Source organism: Hordeum vulgare, chromosome 6H (genome assembly GCF_904849725.1).
Source record: "Hordeum vulgare subsp. vulgare chromosome 6H, MorexV3_pseudomolecules_assembly, whole genome shotgun sequence".
NCBI lineage: Eukaryota > Viridiplantae > Streptophyta > Magnoliopsida > Poales > Poaceae > Hordeum > Hordeum vulgare.
In genome coordinates this window covers 388,417,132-388,436,371 of record NC_058523.1, presented here as the reverse complement: position 1 = coordinate 388,436,371, position 19,240 = coordinate 388,417,132, and the positions used below count along the sequence as shown (strand labels likewise).

The 19,240-nt window shown below is 45.5% G+C and overlaps 1 protein-coding gene across 2 annotated transcripts; it reads right to left on the bottom strand.

The window, feature by feature from the left end:
* Positions 1 to 94: 94 nt before the first annotated feature.
* On the bottom strand, positions 95 to 4,309 carry LOC123403822. 2 transcript variants are annotated; one of them, XM_045097738.1, is made up of 12 exons: positions 3,457 to 4,309; positions 2,947 to 3,213; positions 2,771 to 2,845; positions 2,628 to 2,686; positions 2,405 to 2,540; positions 2,200 to 2,296; positions 2,046 to 2,112; positions 1,728 to 1,826; positions 1,482 to 1,571; positions 920 to 1,074; positions 580 to 681; positions 95 to 494 (listed from the first exon to the last, which is right to left on the bottom strand). In XM_045097738.1, the coding sequence occupies exons 2-12, from the start codon at positions 3,197 to 3,199 to the stop codon at positions 362 to 364; spliced, it is 1,266 nt and encodes a 421-aa protein (XP_044953673.1). In that variant the 5' UTR covers positions 3,200 to 3,213; positions 3,457 to 4,309; the 3' UTR covers positions 95 to 361. The 2 variants fall into 2 exon arrangements, with proteins under 2 accessions (XP_044953673.1, XP_044953674.1); XM_045097739.1 differs by lacking the exon at positions 3,457 to 4,309 and adding an exon at positions 3,296 to 3,441.
* Positions 4,310 to 19,240: the final 14,931 nt, after the last annotated feature.

Sequence of the window (19,240 nt, the reverse complement as noted above, 5' to 3'; positions counted from 1 at the left end):
TCACAGAAGTTCACAGAATGGACTGAAATCCATCCTGCGATTTTAGCAAGCAGCACCAGAAGTACATTTCTAGCAAAGTTGGTGGCTAGAAATCTGTCAACAAAAGCATTTTGTGTAATTCAAAAGAAAAGATCCGTCTGTACAATGCTCTTCACATCCTTGAACCTTGCTGGGTAATTCATTTTAACTGGTCGACAGTAATAAAATTGTTTTTTCTTTCTAACATTCGGCGTAATACACTTCGTTTCTCACTATTGTCCTCTAAAGTGCTGCAGAGTTTATGTTCTTTTTCAGCTGCCGAGGAGTGATCCCTTTTAGAAGAAGGTCTTTCTTCTTGCCTGAGCTTTGTAATGGAACTTCATTAGTGGTTAGCTTCCTTCTTCCACAGAGGGTTTAATTGGGGAAGCTCATATTCCTCAGGATTTAGGGCCAATGGGAAATCTGGCAACGGAGGCGGCGGTCTGATGATCCGGCTGATTTCGGTATTTGATGTTCTGAATTTAGAAAATATTTATGATTAACGTTTGTTTCATTAAAGGTAAAATAATTGTCACACCTTCTAGAAAATATTAGTATTACCTTTCCTGGGTGTTAAGATCCTGGTTATCCTGGAGCTTGCTTAATGTCTCTTTTGGGATCATGTCCAAGAGATATTTGGTTGTTCCGAAAGGAGTTGACATCCTGCGACATTACATGTACAAAATTCAGTCTCCATTTTAATTTCTTTAAGCAAAATTCTGCAAGTTAAAATATGCAACTATTATACTATGCAACAACAGCTTTCAAATAGCAGGCTCCTCTGAATTATTTCCTTCTTATGCCAACTTGTTCATACTAGGCCTAGAAATCGCCAAATGGCACAGTAGTAGATTTGGGACAAATAAATGAAATACTAAAGAAGAGTAAAATTGTCGATGACCTTGATGTCGGAGGAGTTGAATGGAAGGCCTCAGCGGCTCTTTTGCTCTCTTTCAGAAACTCCTCTGACGCTTGTAGGGATGATATTGCCATCTCCTGTGATTTCTCGGTGTTTCCCTCATCAAGAATCAACCCATGGAAGTAATATGCAGCAGCCTGACAAAAATATAAAGAGCAACAGTACCAGTTTGAATGTCTCCAGATAGCAAGGTAAAGAGATCTACATACTATATATCTGTCGCCGTGTCAAAGAGAGTGTGTACTTCAATCTAAATGGGATATGTAACGTTGCATCCGTTGTCGGAGCTACAAAGAAATAGCGGGCAGTGGGGGGTGGGTGGTGGAGGCTAAAGGAGAGCACACAAATTTTGCCATCACACCCCAGTTCTACTCCTGAGCTAGGCGGTACACGGCCGAGTTTTGCCCTCATGTAACTCCACCATTGGTTGCATCGAAATTCATTTTTTCCAGTTAAAGACATGGAATAAATTTGCAATTCGGAAATCAAAATAATTAAAATATTTTGGAATTATGAGAAAATAATGGTAAACTGGTATGCACACCTTTGCTTCAGCATACTTCCACTTGACAAATAGTGTGTGCTTTTTCGCCCATCCATCCAACAAAGGAAGCTCCGGTATGCTATCCTTAATCTGCAGAACAAGAACCTATAGATTCAAGCACGAAAGGATTTCATAATAGCTGTTGAATGCAAAAACAAAATGATGAAGTATGATGGGAAAGAACAGACCCATATTCTCATAACTTCACAAGCCCTTGAAAATAAGTCTGAGAGAAAGAAAAAACACCTGCTGCCAATATTTGACCATCTCGCAAGCTAAACGCCTTTTGACTGCTAAAGTGGCCTTTGGATTATCAATTGCCAATCCAAGTTGCATATCAACTCCCTGTAGCATTTGAAGATGGTAAGTCACTCAAACATCCCAAGAAGAAGAGTACAATAATAAACCCATGTATATCAAATTTAATTGCAATCAATGTGACGGGGTTGAAGTAATTCAGTTTTGGATGAGGTTATGCGCAAATCCATTATATATTCCGTTTTTAAAGAAGGGCTTATACTTTGCAAAAAACAAAACCAAAATTGTCAAATTATTGAAGAGTACCTGGCCAAGTCCTTGCAAGCTAAGAGCTTTTAGATTTCCCTCAACTAGATCAACTGGGAGTGCCCTTCTGAAATTAAGACAAAAGAGTTCAGTTGATGTGATCCTAAACATGGGCTCTTTGAGATTCATAAACTGATGTAACCAAGAATTAAACCTTTTTTCAGGCGGTATCTGCGGAAGTACTTGATTAACTGCACAATCCAAGTATCCAGCTGCTTTCAAGAAAACATCAACAGTGGCTCGCCTGCTCTCTGCGCCAGACAGACATGTGCGTTTTGTGTTGTTAGCACTTAGCAGTCTACTAAATCATGAAGACTAACAATGTTCTTGATCCAAGATGCAAGTACCGAATGACTAACCTTCGGACACTCTCGGCCCATGGCCGTCGCCGTATGACCTCGGAAGAAGCAGGGAGTTGGCCTGCAGGAAGCACACCATGGCCATCAGGTGCAGCACAGACAGCACCTCATACCAAGCATCGGCCATGGACGTCTCCTGCAACCAAACCATGAAGTAACTTTGAGCATCTTTTGCCAAGGGATCATCTCTGAAGATGGATGGATGTCACCCATCCTTAATTACCTCAGCGTCGTCCTCTTGGTTGGCCCAAACAAACTGCGCTTTGTTTCTCAGATCACTGCCTGCAGCATCACGCATGATGAATCAGCCAGAAAGCGGCATCATAAAACCCAAGCAAAACACTGGTATGATACTAGGATGCTCACTTTCTTTCACCAGTCCTAGCAGAACTGGCAGGTACTCTTCCAAAGCCTGGAGAAGGTTAGCAGTGCCAGACCCTCCTGAAAACCAAACAAACGCTACTAGATCAAAACAAAACCCCTCGTATATGTTTCACATATGCATCAGCCAAGCCAAGCAGGAGCCCCTCTGCTCTACACACCGTGCCGCGCCGTCCTCCGCCTCGGCTTCAGGGCCATGGCCGATTCCTGCATTGCCATTGTCACGACTGTTGCCCTTAGAGCCGACAGTCTGTCGACGGCGATCTTGTCCAGGTGATCACCGAGAGACTGCGAGAAGTCTACGGTCCTCGGTACCCGGAGCCCCGGGAGGAAGACGACCACCTCCCCGACGCTTCTCGGCCTCCCCTGGCGCACGACACCGGGATCCCTCCATTTCGACGCCCCACAGCCCATGTACGCTGCCCTATCTGCAGGAATGAATTTGTCGGAGAGCCGGTCAGCTGGGTTGTGAAGACTGCAGAATGAGGAAAGAAGTTTATCCCAAGGAACCTGTGGAGTGAAACCAAAGCTCAGCAATCAACTGTTTCAAGACACCAACGACCAGGAGACAAAGTGGCTAGGAAGCAAGCAAGCATGGAGATCGAAGGGAAAAACACACCCTGATTGATAGCACTACAAGAAGTGCAAAAGCATCGGAAAAAGATCCTCACCTTTGCTCCTTGCTTTACGGTGAGCCTTTCGGGCTTCGCTCAGCGGCCGCACTGATAATCTGAGCCGAAACGCTCGCCTTTAAGATTTAGCCTCGCTTGTTCTCTGCGACTGCGAGGAAGATGAGAGAAAGGAGGGGAGTGCAAGTTGAGCGAATGGAAGGAGGTGGAGAGTTGGCAGCTCCTTTGTGGGAAAGACAAAGCATATGACGGAGATTGTGTCAAGTTGGGGTTAGCTAGCTGAGCTGGAAATTAAGAAGTGGCATGGCATGTGCCTAGTACTCGAAAAGCAGTGCTAGGTCTCATGGTGCACCGAATTGACCACTTGATGTTTGTGCTCCGGTGGTTTCGTCTTGAAGCAATGGAAGGGTTTACTAAACTCTGGTTTGGAGCTGAAAACCGAGGGAGAAATCTTGTCGCATGTGCTCCTTCTTGCAGCAAAGGTACGTTGTAGAAAGAGTTCTCGTGTATTGGGATTTGATTTGATTTGATTTGGGGAAGTAGAAGTGGAGGAGAACGAACCAAGGTCGTCCTGATGTTGGATGGAGCTGGAAGAAGTCTAGTCTAGGGTGGGGGAGGAGGAGGGAAACGAGTTGTAAAATCTAGAACGGCGACGTGTATATTTAAAGGCACGTACTACGCGCTTGGTGATGTGTGGGGGCAACTGGCCAGGCACTGGCACGCCACAATGAGTAGGCGCCCACCTCTTGCCTGCTGCTGCTGGGCAGTCGCCAGAATGAAGTGGCAGCCCACTGATAAACAGTTTTTTGCCGATGCTAAGGAAAGGTTGACTGACAGGCATTTGTTTTTTAGAAAAGAGAACAAAAGGGTGAAATAGTTGTCACTTTATGATTTCTCCCATTTGTTTTCCATGTTTACATTTTTTTTTTCAGAATTCATCCATACTTGTTGGCGTGTCTCTGTCTATCTATATGGTCCTTCTCCTGGTGGCTAGCTATTTTCTGCTGAGGAGTATTATTGCGGATTGAGTGGGCTAGCTAGATTAAGCATTAGTGGCATGGTAACCAACAGATAATAGTACAAGGGTGAGGGCAGAGCAGGCACACACCACGTTTTCTCTCTCCGAAGCGATCTTTATTTGACTCGGAGGAACAACAAAGGAAGCCGAGCTTCCAGGGAGCCCTAAACTATCATGCACGATGATGGCAGCTGATCCGGCTTGGTTTTCTCTTTCTTTCGCTTTCATCTTATCTGCACTCCAAAGAAAATCTAGTGGCTGCATTTGTTATTAGATGAAAAAACGAAAGAAAGAAAATCAAGTTTCTTTAACCAGTTAATATGATTATTAGATTAGATGGCTTAGTGACTAGAACTATTTGCAGACAAATCTTGAAAGCCAAGAGACGCTAAGAGCATCTACAATAGCCGGACTCCTAATATCGACCCGACCGGACAGGCACAGGGACTATTAACCGGAGAGAAAAGAGAAAGATAAAGTTGATTCAATCGGATCCCTCATAGGCACTTTAAATGTTTGGACTGTCCACCACTTCTCATATTGCCGTCATATATGGAATATATATGAGGTGCCTCTGGACGTGTTCAGTTAGTGGTCCTGCATCTGCTACATAGGATTTGGCCAATCTTTTCTTTTTTGTTTATTCTTTTCTTTTTTTCTTATTTTATCTCCACCAATTACATGCATGTGACCGGACGTATAGGGAAAAAAATGGGAGACATGACTGTAAAAATAAAAATTTAAGAGACGAACGCGTCCAGTCGTGTCTGCGGGTGTTTGAGGGTCCGGAATTGCAGGTTGCGTTTGTAGATGTTCTAAGGTCTAATATAGGGAATGAAGTTTTGGTAGCACTGCACGGCCGCAAGGTGTGGGAGGTAAGGGCAACTCCAACACATGACCCCAAATCGTCCACCCGCGTCCGTTTGGGGGTAAACGGACATAAACCGTAGCCCAACGCACGGTGGCAAACGGACAAATGTTCGTTTTCGGTCCTCTTTCGATCGAATCCCGCCCCGAGTTTGGGTCACATTTGCGGCGAAACGGACAACGCGTGGACGGGCGGGACGCGCGCCCTTGTCCTTCCCTGGACCGCCCATCGGGGACACAACCGTTTTCTTCCTTCACTTTCCTCGCTCCACCCTCGCCATCGCTGCCGCCACGCACGTCGTCCACCTTGCTTTCCCCGTCGATGGAACAACCCCTTTTCTTCCTTCCTTGTTGTCACTTTGCCCTCCACCCGCAGTCGTCCACCTTGTTACCTGCGAAGGGGCTCAACGTGCCCTTTCCGTCTGCGTCTCCACCACGGCCGCAAGGTGTTCGACGGTTTGCTCGCAAGGTACAATGTGTAGCGGGGATGCATATTTCTTTCACAACTTCATTTGTTCATCGGAGGATTCATCCTCGAACGATGAGCACATAGTGGTGGCAGCATTGGTCGTCCATGACCACATCAGTAGGATGCGGCCTCGGTTCAGGGGATCAATTCCCGGCCATGCTCCAGCCTTTAACCGCAGTAGGGAGAAAGGGCACAACCTCCTCTATTCTGATTACTTTGAGAGAACCGTACTCTACAAACCGCATCAATTTCATCACCGCTTTCGAATGAGGAGGCATGTGTTCAATCATATTCGGGAGGGAGCAGTTGCATATGACCCATACTTTGAGTGCAAAGAGGATGCCCTTGGCAAGCTTGGTTTCTCTTCTTACCAGAAATGCAATGCAGCTATTCGCATGCTTGCATATGGAATTCCTGGTGATGTTGTGGATGAGTATGTTTGTAGAGTGAGTCCACGTGTCTCCAATCAATGTACAGTTTCTGCAAGGCCGTGCTGGCTGTGTTTGGCCCTCAATACCCGAGAGAGCCAAATGCCGCTGATACAGAGAGGTTGTTGTCGATCAATACCAAGAGGGGATTTCCGTGTATGCTTGGTAGTATCGATTGTATGCACTAGAAGTGGAAGAACTGCCCATTTGCTTGGCAGGGACAATACAAGGGGCATGTGAAAGGTGCCACTGTCATACTTGAAGATGTGGCGTCACAAGATCAATGGATATGACATTCTTTCTTCGGCATGGCTGGTTCTCACAATGATATTTGCGTTCTTCAGCATTCTCCAGTGTTTGCAAGGCTTGCAGAAGGCCACTCATCGGAGGTTAACTTTGAGATCAATGGCCACCATTACAACAAGGGATATTACCTAGCTGATGATATCTATCCCCAGTGATCCACTCTTGTAAAGATCATACCCAATCCGTAAGAAGAGAAGAGACAAAGGTTTGCCCAAATGAAGGAGAGTGTTAGGAAAGATGTGGAGCGTGCATTTGGTATGCTTCAGTCTCGATGGGGTATTGTTCGAAACCCTACATTGACATGTAGCACTAAAAAGATTTGAGAGGTGATGACTGCTTGTGTGATCATGCACAACATGATCGTTGAAGATGAGCGTGATGGCAGCATCTACGACCAAGGGTTTGATTTTCATGGTGAGAATGTTGAGCCTGAGCACCCACCTCGTGCAACCTTTCAATAGTTTGAGTGGTCGGAACACTCATATGCAGCTCCAAGATGACTTGGTTGAGCAAATGTGGGATCACATTGACAGTAAGTAGATCTATCGGTTTGATCTCTTTTCGTGGGTACAAACTTTGAGTGGTTTTGTAAGACCATTTGATATTTTTTTTTAAAATCGATTGGATTGTAAATAAAGACTATTTTGGACATGGACTATTTGTTATGTTTGATTTAAACTATTTTTGCCATGCTTGATTTTATTGTACTTAGTCTCTGGCAAACGAGATGGGGCCGAAGATACGATCGCGCGTTGGGCCCACGACCGACACAAACACAAATCCAAACGGACACGGTCCCATTGCCACTTCCAAACGGACGTGTGTTTGAGGTCGTGCATTGGAGTTGTCCTAACTAAATCATGGATGTGGCTGGTGTCTCCTCATTTGTCATTTTTCTACGGTGCTGCTTCCAAGTCAAGCATGAGATGTTGGGTTACCACTAGGTTTTGTTTTGTCTTCTGAGAGCATCTACAGTCGGAGTCGGACCCCTCAAACTCACTCAAACGTCCGGACACAAAAAATCGATCCATCTGAACCTCTCAAACGGGCCTTACACACACGGGTTGACCGACACCACACATATCCAACCTAAATATGGGGGCGGATATGGAGGAGTCCGGACGCGCCCGGGCACGCTCGCCTGGCCCACACTGGCCCGCATCGATCCCACACATATTCGTCCTTATTCGTTGGTCGGACCAAACCCTAGCCACTTCACTCCACTCCAATACACTCCATTCGCCACCCACCTCACCTCCAGCGATCTTCGGCCTTCTCCGACATGGCCTCCAGCGGATCCGACTGTGACCAGTCTAGATCGATCGACTGGGGGTTTGTTGGGGAACGTCGCATGGGAAACAAAATTTTCCTACGCGCACGAAGACCTATCATGGTGATGTCCATCTGCGAGAGGGGATTTCCGATCTACGTACCCTTGTAGATCGCACAGCAGAAGCGTTAGTGAACGCGGTTGATGTAGTGGAACGTCCTCACGTCCCTCGATCCGCCCCGCGAACCGTCCCACGAACCGTCCCGCGATCCGTCCCACGATCTGCTCCGATCTAGTGCCGAACGGACGGCACCTCCGCGTTCAGCACACGTACAGCTCGACGATGATCTCGGCCTTCTTGATCCAGCAAGAGATACGGAGAGGTAGATGAGTTCTCCGGCAGCGTGACGGCGCTCCGGAGGTTGGTGGTGATCTAATCTCAGCAGGGCTCCGCCCGAGCTCCACAGAAACGCGATCTAGAGGTAAAACCGTGGAGGTATGTGGTCGGGCTGCCGTGGCAAAAGTTGTCTCAAATCAGCCCTAAAACCCCACTATATATAGGAGGGAGGGAGGGGAGGAGGCAGCCTCAAAACCTAAAGGTTTGGCCGAAATTGGAGGTGGAGGAGTCCTACTCCAATCCTACTTGGAGTAGGATTCCACCTTCCACTTGGAAACTCTTTCCACCTTGTGTTTTTTTCCTTCTCAAACCTTATGGGCCTTAGTGGGAACTTATTCCAGCCCACTAGGGGCTGGTTTATCTCTTCCCATAGCCCATGAGACCCCTTGGGGCGTGACACCCCTCCTGATGGTCCCCGGCACTCCCAGTACACTACCGATGAGCCCGAAACTTTTCCGGTAATGCACGAAAAACCTTCCGGTAACCAAATGAGGTCATCCTATATATCAATCTTCGTTTCCGGACCATTCCGAAAACCCTCGTGATGTCCGTGATCTCATCCGGGACTCCGAACAACATTCGGTAACCAACCATATAACTCAAATACGCATAAAACAACGTCGAACCTTAAGTGTGCAGACCCTGCGGGTTCGAGAACTATGTAGACATGACCCGAGAGACTCCTCGGTCAATATCCAATAGCGGGACCTGGATGCCCATATTGAATCCTACATATTCTACGAAGATCTTATCGTTTGAACCTCAGTGCCAAGGATTCATATAATCCTGTATGTCATTCCCTTTGTCCTTCGGTATGTTACTTGCCTGAGATTCGATCGTCAGTATCCGCATACCTATTTCAATCTCGTTTACCGGCAAGTCTCTTTACTCGTTCCGTAATACAAGATCCCGCAACTTACACTAAGTCACATTGCTTGCAAGGCTTGTGTGTGATGTTGTATTTACCGAGTGGGCCCCGAGATACCTCTCCGTCATACGGAGTGACAAATCCCAGTCTTGATCCATACTAACTCAACGAACACCTTCGGAGATACCTGTAGAGCATCTTTATAGTCACCCAGTTACGTTGCGACGTTTGATACACACAAAGCATTCCTCCGGTGTCAGTGAGTTATATGATCTCATGGTCATAGGAACAAATACTTGACACGCAGAAAACAATAGCAACAAAATGACACGATCAACATGCTACGTCTATTAGTTTGGGTCTAGTCCATCACATGATTCTCCTAATGATGTGATCCCGTTATCAAGTAACAACACTTGCCTATGGCCAGGAAACCTTGACCATCTTTGATCAACGAGCTAGTCAACTAGAGGCTTACTAGGGACAGTGTTTTCTCTATGTATCCACTCAAGTATTGTGTTTACAATCAATACAATTATAGCATGGATAATAAACGATTATCATGAACAAAGAAATATAATAATAACTAATTATTATTGCCTCTAGGGCATATTTCCAACAGTCTCCCACTTGCACTAGAGTCAATAATCTAGTTCACATCATCATGTGATTTCAGTGAATCCAACACCCATATAGTTCTGGGGTCTGATCACGTCTTTCTCGTGAGAGAGGTTTTAGTCAACGGTTCTTAAACTTTCAGATCCGTGCGTTCCTTACAAATCTTTATGTCATCTTATAGATGCTGCTACTACGTGCTATTCGGAAATGCTCCAAATATCTACTCTACTATACGAATCCGTTTCACTACTCATAGTTATTCGGATTAGTGTCAAAGCTTGCATCGACGTAACCCTTTACGACGAACTCTTTAACCACCTCCATAATCGAGAAAAATCCTTAGCCCATCAGTTACTAAGGATAAATTTTGACCGCTGCTAGTGATTCAATCATGGATCACTCTTTGTACCTCTCAACAGACTTTGAGTCAAGGCACACATCAGGTGCGGTACCCAGCATGGCATACTTTAGAGTCTACGGCTAAGGCATAGAAGACGACCTTCGTCTATTCTCTTTATTCTGCCGTGGTCGGGTTTTGAGTCTTACTCAAATTCACACCTTACAACACAGTCAAGAACTCCTTCTTTGCTGATCTATTTCGAATTCCTTCAAAAACTTGTCAAGGCATGCATCTTGTTGAAACTTCTATTAAGCGTTTTGATCTATCTCCATAGATCTTGATGCTCAACATTCAAGTAGCTCAATCCAGGTATTCCTTTGAAAAACTCCTTTCAAACAACCTTTTATGCTTCACAGAAATTCTACATTATTTCTGATCAACAATATGTCAACCACATATACTTATCAAAAATTCTATAGTGCTCCCACTCACTTCTTTGGAAATACAAGTTTCTCATAAACCTTGTACAAACCTAAAATCTTTGATCATCTCATCAAAGTGTATATTCCAACTCCGAGATGATTGCACCAGTCCATTGAAGGATCGCTGGAGCTTGCATACTTGCTAGTATCTTTAGGATCGACAAAACCTCCTGGTTGTATCACATACAATGTTTTCTCAAGGACACCGTCGAGGAAACAATGTTTTGACATCCTATGTGCAATATTTCAGAAATAATGCAACAACTACTAACATAATTCTAACAGACTTTTAGCATCGCTACGAGTGAGAAAGTCTCATCATAGTCAACTGTTTCATCTTGTCGGAAACATCTTTGCGACAAGTCGAGCTTTTCTTAATAGTGACTTATCACCATCATCGTCTGTCTTCCTTTTAAAGATCCATCTTTACTCAATAGTCCTATGACCATCAAGTAGTTCTTCCAAAGTCTACACTTTGTTTTCATACATGGATCCTCTCTCGGATTTCATGGCCTCTAGCCATTTGTCGGAAGCCGGGCCCACCATTGCTTTCTCCATAACTCGTAGGTTCATTGTTGCTCAACAACATGACCTCCAAGACAGGGTTACCGTACCACTCTGCAGTAGTACGCGACCTTGTCAACCTACGAGATTTGTAGTAACTTGATTCGATGCTCGATGATCACCATCATCAGCTTTCACTTCAATTGGTGTAGGCGCCACAGGAACAACTTCCTGCGCCCTGCTACACACTGGTTGAAGTGATGGTTCAATAACCTTATCAAGTTCTACCACCCTCCCACTCAATTCTTTCGAGAGAAACCTTTCCTCGAGAAAGGATCCGTTTCTAGAAACAAACACTTTGCTTTCGGATCTGAGATAGGAGATGTATCCAACTTTTTGGATATCCTATGAAGATGCATTTATCCTCTTTGGGTTCGAGCTTATCAGACTGAAACTTTTTCACATAAGTGTCGAAGCCCCAAACTTTCAAGAAACGACAGTTTAGATTTCTCTAAACCTCAGTCTATACTGTGTCATCTCAACGGAAATACGTGGTGCCCTATTTAAAGTGAATGCGGTTGTCTCTAATGCATAACCCATAAACGATAGTGGTAATTCGATAAGAGACATCATAGCATGCACCATACCAAATAGTGCGTGGCTATGACGTTCAGACACATCATCACACTATGATGTTCCAGGTGGCATGAACTGCGAAACAATTTCCACATTGTCTTAACTGCGTACCAAAACTCGTAACTCAGATATTCATTTCTATGATCATATCGTAGACAGTTTATCCTCTTGTTACGTCGAACTTCACTCCGAAACAGAATTGAACTTTTCAATATTTCAGACTTGTGATTCATTAAGTAAATACTCTTGTATCTACTCAAATCGTCATTGAAGTAAGAACATAATGACATCCACTGCGTGCCTCAGCACCCATTGGACTGCATACTTCAAAATGTATCACTTCCAACAAGTTACTATCTTGTTTCATCTCAATGAAAACAAGGCCTTGCTCATGTGGTGTGATTTGCATGTCACTAGTGATTCAAAATCAAGTGAGTATAAAGATCCATCAGCATGGAGCCTCTTCATGCAATTTATACCAACATGACTCAAGCGGCAGTGCAACAAGTAAGTGGTACTATCATCATTACCTCGTATCTTTTGGCACCAATATCATGAACATGTGTAACACTACAATCGAGATTCAATAAACCATTGAAGGTGATTATTCAAGCAAATAAAGTAACCATTATTCTCTTTAAATGAATAATCGTATTGCAATAAACACGATCCAATCATGTGCATGCTTAACGCAAGCACCAAATAACAATTATTTAGGTTTAACACCAATCCCGATGGTAGAGGGAGCGTGCGACGTTTGATCATATCAACCTTGGAAACACTTCCAACACGTATCGTCACCTCGCCTTTAGCTAGTCTCCAATTATGTCGTAGCTTTCATTTCGTGTTACTAATCACTTAGCAACCGAACCGGTATCCAATACCCTCGTGCTACTAGGAGTACTAGTAAAGTACACATCAACATCATGTATATCAAATATACTTCTTTCGACTTTTGCCAGCCTTCTTATCTACCAAGTATCTAGAGTTGCTCCGCCTCAGTGACTGTTCCCCTCATTACAGAAGCACTTAGTCTCGGGTTTGGGTTTAATCTTGGGTCACTTCATTAGTGCAGCAACTGTTTTGCCGTTTCACGAAGTATCCCTTCTAGCCCTTGCCTTTCTTGAAACTTAGTGGTTTTACTAACCATCAACTATTGATGCTCCTTCTTGATTTCTACTTTCGCAGTGTCAAACATCGCGAATCGCTCAAGGATCATTGTATCTATCCTTGATATGTTATAGTTCATCACGAAGCTCTCATAGCTTGGTGGCAGTGACTTTGGAGAACCATCACTATCTCATCTGGAAGATTAACTCCCACTTGATTCAAGCGATTGTCGTACTCAGACAATCTGAGCACATGCTCAACGATCGAGCTTTTCTCCTTTACTTTGTGGACAAAGAATCTTGTCGGAGGTCTCGTACCTCTTAACAAGGGCACAAGCATGAAATCATAATTTCATCTCTTTAGAACATCACTTATGTTCCATGACGCTTCAAAACGTCTTCGGCGCCTTGCTTCTAAGCCATTAAGTATTTTGCACTGAATTATCGTGTAGTCATCAGAAACGTGTATGTCAGATGTTCACAGCATCCACAGACGACGCTCGAGGTGCAGCACACCGAGTGGTGCATTAAGGACATAAACCTTCTGCGCAGCAACGAGGACAATCCTCTGCAAAGTTTGCTACTATCAACTTTCAACTAAATTTTCTCTAGGAACATATAAAAACAGTAGAGCTATAGCGCAAGCTACATCGTAATTCGCAAAGACCATTAGACTATGTTCATGACAATTATTTCAATTAATCATATTACTTAAGAACTCCCACTCAAAAAAGTACATCTCTCTAGTCATTTGAATGGTACATGATCCAAATCCACTATCTCAAGTCCGATCATCACGTGAGTCGAGAATAGTTTCAGTGGTAAGCATCTCTATGCTAATCATATCAACTATACGATTCATGCTCGACCTTTCGGTCTCATGTGTTCCGAGGCCATGTTTGCACATGCTAGGCTCGTCAAGCTTAACCCAAGTGTTCCGCGTGTGCAACTGTTTTGCACCCGTTGTATGTGAACGTTGAGTCTATCACACCCGATCATCACGTGGTGTCTCGAAACGAAGAACTGTCGAAACGGTGCACAGTCGGGGAGAACACAATTTCGTCTTGAAATTTTAGTGAGAGATCACCTCATAATGCTACCGTCGTTCTAAGCAAAATAAGGTGCATAAAAGGATTAACATCACATGCAATTCATAAGTGACATGATATGGCCATCATCACGTGCTCCTTGATCTCCATCACCAAAACACCGGCACGATCTTCTTGTCACCGGCGTCACACCATGATCTCCATCAACGTGTCGCCATCGGGGTTGTCGTGCTACTCATGCTACTACTACTAAAGCTACGTCCTAGCAATATAGTAAACACATCTGCAAGCACAAACATTAGTTTAAAGACAACCCTATGGCTCCTGCCGGTTGCCGTACCATCGACGTGCAAGTCGATATTAACTATTACAACATGATCATCTCATACATCCAATATATCACATCACATCGTTGTCCATATCACATCACAAGCATACCCTGCAAAAACAAGTTAGACGTCCTCTAATTTGTTGTTGCATGTTTTACGTGGTGACCATGGGTATCTAGTAGGATCGCATCTTACTTACGCAAACACCACAACGGAGATATATGAATTGCTATTTAACCTCATCCAAGGACCTCCTCGGTCAAATCCGATTCAACTAAAGTTGGAGAAACCGACACTCGCCGGTCATCTTTGAGCAACAGAGTTACTCGTAGCGATGAAACCAGTCTCTCGTAAGCGTACGAGTAATGTCGGTCCGAGCCGCTTCGATCCAACAATACCGCGGAATCAAGAAAAGACTAAGGAGGGCAGCAAAACGCACATCGCCGCCCACAAAAACTTTTGTGTTCTACTCGAGATTACATCTACGCATGAACCTAGCTCATGATGCCACTGTTGGGGAACGTCGCATGGGAAACAAAATTTTCCTATGCGCACGAAGACCTATCATGGTGATGTCCATCTACGAGAGGGGATTTCCGATCTACGTACCCTTGTACATCGCACAGCAGAAGCGTTAGTGAACGCGGTTGATGTAGTGGAACGTCCTCACGTCCCTCGATCCGCCCCGCGAACCGTCCCACGAACCGTCACGCGATCCGTCCCACGATCTGCTCCGATCTAGTGCCGAACGGACGGCACCTCCGCGTTCAGCACACGTACAGCTCGACGATGATCTCGGCCTTCTTGATCCAGCAAGAGAAACGGAGAGGTAGATGAGTTCTCCGGCAGCGTGACGGCGCTCCGGAGGTTGGTGGTGATCTAATCTCAGCAGGGCTCCGCCTGAGCTCCGCAGAAACGCGATCTAGATGTAAAACCGTGGAGGTATGTGGTCGGGCTGCCGTGGAAAAAGTTGTCTCAAATCAGCCCTAAAACCCCACTACATATAGGAGGGAGGGAGGGGAGGAGGCAGCCTCAAAACCTAAAGGTTTGGCCGAAATTGAAGGTGGAGGAGTCCTACTCCAATCCTACTTGGAGTAGGATTCCACCTTCCCACTTGGAAACTCTTTCCACCTTGTGTTTTTTTCCTTCTCAAACCTTATGGGCCTTAGTGGGAACTTATTCCAGCCCACTAGGGGCTGGTTTATCTCTTCCCATAGCCCATGAGACCCCTTGGGGCGTGACACCCCTCCTGATGGTCCCCGGCACCCCTCCCGGCACTCCCAGTACACTACCGATGAGCCCAAAACTTTTCCGGTAATGCACGAAAACCTTCCGGTAACCAAATGAGGTCATCCTATATATCAATCTTCGTTTCCGGACCATTCCGAAAACCCTCGTGACGTCCGTGATCTCATACGGGACTCCGAACAACATTCGGTAACCAACCATATAACTCAAATACGCATAAAACAACGTCGAACCTTAAGTGTGCAGACCCTGCGGGTTCGAGAACTATGTAGACATGACACGAGAGACTCCTCGGTCAATATCCAATAGCGGGACCTGGATGCCCATATTGGATCCTACATATTCTATGAAGATCTTATCGTTTGAACCTCAGTGCCAAGGATTCATATAATCCCGTATGTCATTCCCTTTGTCCTTCGGTATGTTACTTGCCTGAGATTCGATCTTCAGTATCCGCATACCTATTTCAATCTCATTTACCGGCAAGTCTCTTTACTCGTTCCGCAATACAAGACCCCGCAACTTACACTAAGTCACATTGCTTGCAAGGCTTGTGTGTGATGTTGTATTTACCGAGTGGGCCCCGAGATACGTCTCCGTCATACGGAGTGACAAATTCCAGTCTTGATCCATACTAACTCAACGAACACCTTCGGAGATACCTGTAGAGCATCTTTACAGTCACCCAGTTACGTTGCGACGTTTGATACACACAAAGCATTCCTCCGGTGTCAGTGAGTTATATGATCTCATGGTCATAGGAACAAATACTTGACACGCAGAAAACAATAGCAACAAAATGACACGATCAACATGCTACGTCTATTAGTTTGGGTCTAGTCCATCACATGATTCTCCTAATGATGTGATCCCGTTATCAAGTAACAACACTTGCCTATGGCCAGGAAACCTTGACCATCTTTGATCATCGAGCTAGTCAACTAGAGACTTACTAGGGACAGTGTTTTCTCTATGTATCAACACAAGTATTGTGTTTACAATCAATACAATTATAGCATGGATAATAAACGATTATCATGAAAAAAGAAATATAATAATAACAAATTATTATTGCCTCTAGGGCATATTTCCAACAGGGTCGTCCCGTGTGGAGTGGAGGAGGCAATGGCGGTTCACATTGCACTCGGCGCTCCCGCGAGGACAAGCCCGGCTGACGGCATGATCTGTCCGTCGTAAATCCATAGCGTCCGTTCATAGGGCGCTCTATTCGTCTGCGGAGGGATCCTCCATGTCCCGGCGGGCGGATCCATCGACCTGGCCCACGGACTTCGAGTCCCATTGGGAACGGGCTGCCCGTCGTGGGAAGGAGAGGATAAGGATCGCCGAGGCCTATCTCGCGGAGGAAATGACGGAGGCGGATGCGGCTGATGCAGCTAAGCGGGCGGCCGCACAGGAGGAAGCCATTCACGCCTGTATTTTGAAGAAACGGCAGCGGCGAGACACGCGTGCCCTCGTCCGCGAGCAAAATCGGGCGGCCCGTGAAATGACCGGACTGACATCGAAGGAGGAGAGGGAGGTGAGCGACAACGAGGACAGCTCCGACGACGAGCATATCCGGCTCGAACAATACTATGTCTTTGACCGATACTTCCACGACAATGACGACAAGGGTGCCGGAAAAGGCAAGGACAGCCGTGGATGATCTCCACCATAGCTAAATATGCCAATTTTTTGTAGTCTGATGGCATATTAGTAGTGAGGAGTAGCAGAATGTAGTAGTTGCATGAGTTTATATGGATTTGAGACATGAGATTTTGTTGCATGAGTTTGTACGGATTTAAGATATAAGATTTAAAGTTTTCGGATATAGAATGCATTATTTAAGGCGTGACCGGTCAGTGTCCGTAAATGCGCCCGGACGCGTCCGCGTGCGTTTGAGGGGTCGATTTTGAAGGGTTCATATGTAGATGTTCTCATGTAATATATATTAACTGGTTTATTATGTCCGTTGCAATGAGAATGACATTTTGAAGCTCGGCCTTCATAAAGGTCATTTAAAAAAATAAAAATAAAAAAAATTAGTTTTAAAAATTGTAAACTTGCCGCGTTGAGGTCCTGTTTTATTATGTAGGCTTTCAGTTCATTTCGATTTGTAAACTTGTATCGAATTATGTATTTCGTGACTACTTTGTTTAATAATTTGATTGTATGCATCAATTAATGTAGAGGCTAATCTTTAGTGATTTCTGCGTTGATCTTCCCCCGTCACTCCGTCTGTTTTTCTACTGCACTTCCGTAGTCAGCAATTTCTCTTCTCTGTTTATTCCTCTGTGACGTCTGCTCGTGTGAGATGTGTTCCGTGTCGCGGTAAAAGAAACCCGGAGGCACCGTTTTTTACGAGGAAGGAAGGAAAGAAAAGCTGACACTCGATCATGTGTCCCCGCCTAACCCACATCTCGACTCGCAATACCACGTAGCACCCAGTTCATCTACTGAAGAAGTCCGCGGACACGACTTCTGCAGGCTCGTGTCATGTGTCCCGTAACAGCGGTCGTGACACGATGGAAATGTTGAGGAAAAAACCAGTTACGTGCACGCGAGGTCGACGCGCGCGACACAGAGGCACCGCCGGAGCGGCCCGGGCGGCCCACGTGGCGGCCCCGTCGTCCTTCACGCCTGTCCAAATCTGGCTTCCCGTCGGACCGAGCCGCCGCCCGCCCCGACGCTGGAGGCAACCGGGAAAGGGCTGTCGGCTCCGGGGCGTCACCTCGCAACGCTCGTGCTGGCTGGCTTTGTCCTCGGCCGCGGGGAAGCGCGCGGCCGGTGCCCGGTGGCGCCCAGCGAGGGTTCGGCCGTCGGTGGCGCGCCATGAGCCAATGGCCGTGCGTGCGTCGTCGACCGGGCACGGCCACCCGCGGGCTGATGGCAACTCGTGCGATCATGCTGCACGCGAACCGGACCGATGGTAGCAATACATTAGTAGATTAGAAAGATTGAACGCATTTCTCTCACAACTTTAGTTTTAGAAGGAAACTGTCTTCCCCTGAAAAATCTGTCATAATGTGTTGAAGAAAAATGACCTGCGAAACAAACAAAAAAACTGTCAACAAAAACCTTCACACATGTCATCCCTCACAGCAAACGGCGCCAATTGTGGTCCTTACAAAAAATGGTTGAAATGTGTGTCATGGGAACTTCTTTGAGCTTTATTTTCTTACTTTTTATTAAAGAACATGTGTTTAGCTATACCTATTAATAAAAGTATGGTGTGTTTCTTTATTTTTTTTGTCCGTCCATGCTGATCTATATAACAATTAAAATAATTACGTGCACGCTTCTATTATTTTTCTTAAACAAGAGAAAAGACTTGTCATTTCATTGAATAAGAAGAAAGAAAGTATTACAAAAGTTCAGTCCCGCTAAGCAAGAATATTATATAGGCCTACTCTCGCGCATCAAATTACACAGATGTTTAGCACCCGCGAGGGGCCAGATGGACGTCTTATCCTTAATAGTCCACACAATTACCGTCACACCCGTCGTCTTGGATATGAACACTCGGGCGTTTCGCTCTTTCCAAGTCTCCCACCTCACAAGATGGAGCAAGGAGGCCAAGGCTTTCCTTAGCAACGTTGTTGGTGATAATTTCATCCCATCATGCTCTTACCGTGATGTAGTTGGGCCAAAGACCTATATTGTCTTTCACATGCATCCACATCGGGACCTCATTCCACACCCCAATTAGAAAAACGACACTTGAATAGGAGGTGTGCCGCGATCTCTTGCACCTGACTACATAGGGGGCACCGATCGCAGTTGGGTCATCCACAACGCTGGAGTTTGTCTGCCATCCAGATCCTATTTTGCGTGACCAACCATGCAAAAAAATTATACTTGGGAGGGACCCCAAGCCTTCCATATGATGGT

Coding starts and splice junctions, on each gene's coding strand:
- LOC123403822 (XM_045097738.1), bottom strand. CDS start 3,199: ATGGGCTGTGGGGCGTCGAAATGGAGGGATCCCGGTGTCGTGCGCCAG. Junction 2,541..2,627: donor ACCAAGAGGACGACGCTGAG/GTAATTAAGGAT, acceptor GTTTGGTTGCAG/GAGACGTCCATGGCCGATGC. Junction 682..919: donor TCAACTCCTCCGACATCAAG/GTCATCGACAAT, acceptor GTAATGTCGCAG/GATGTCAACTCCTTTCGGAA.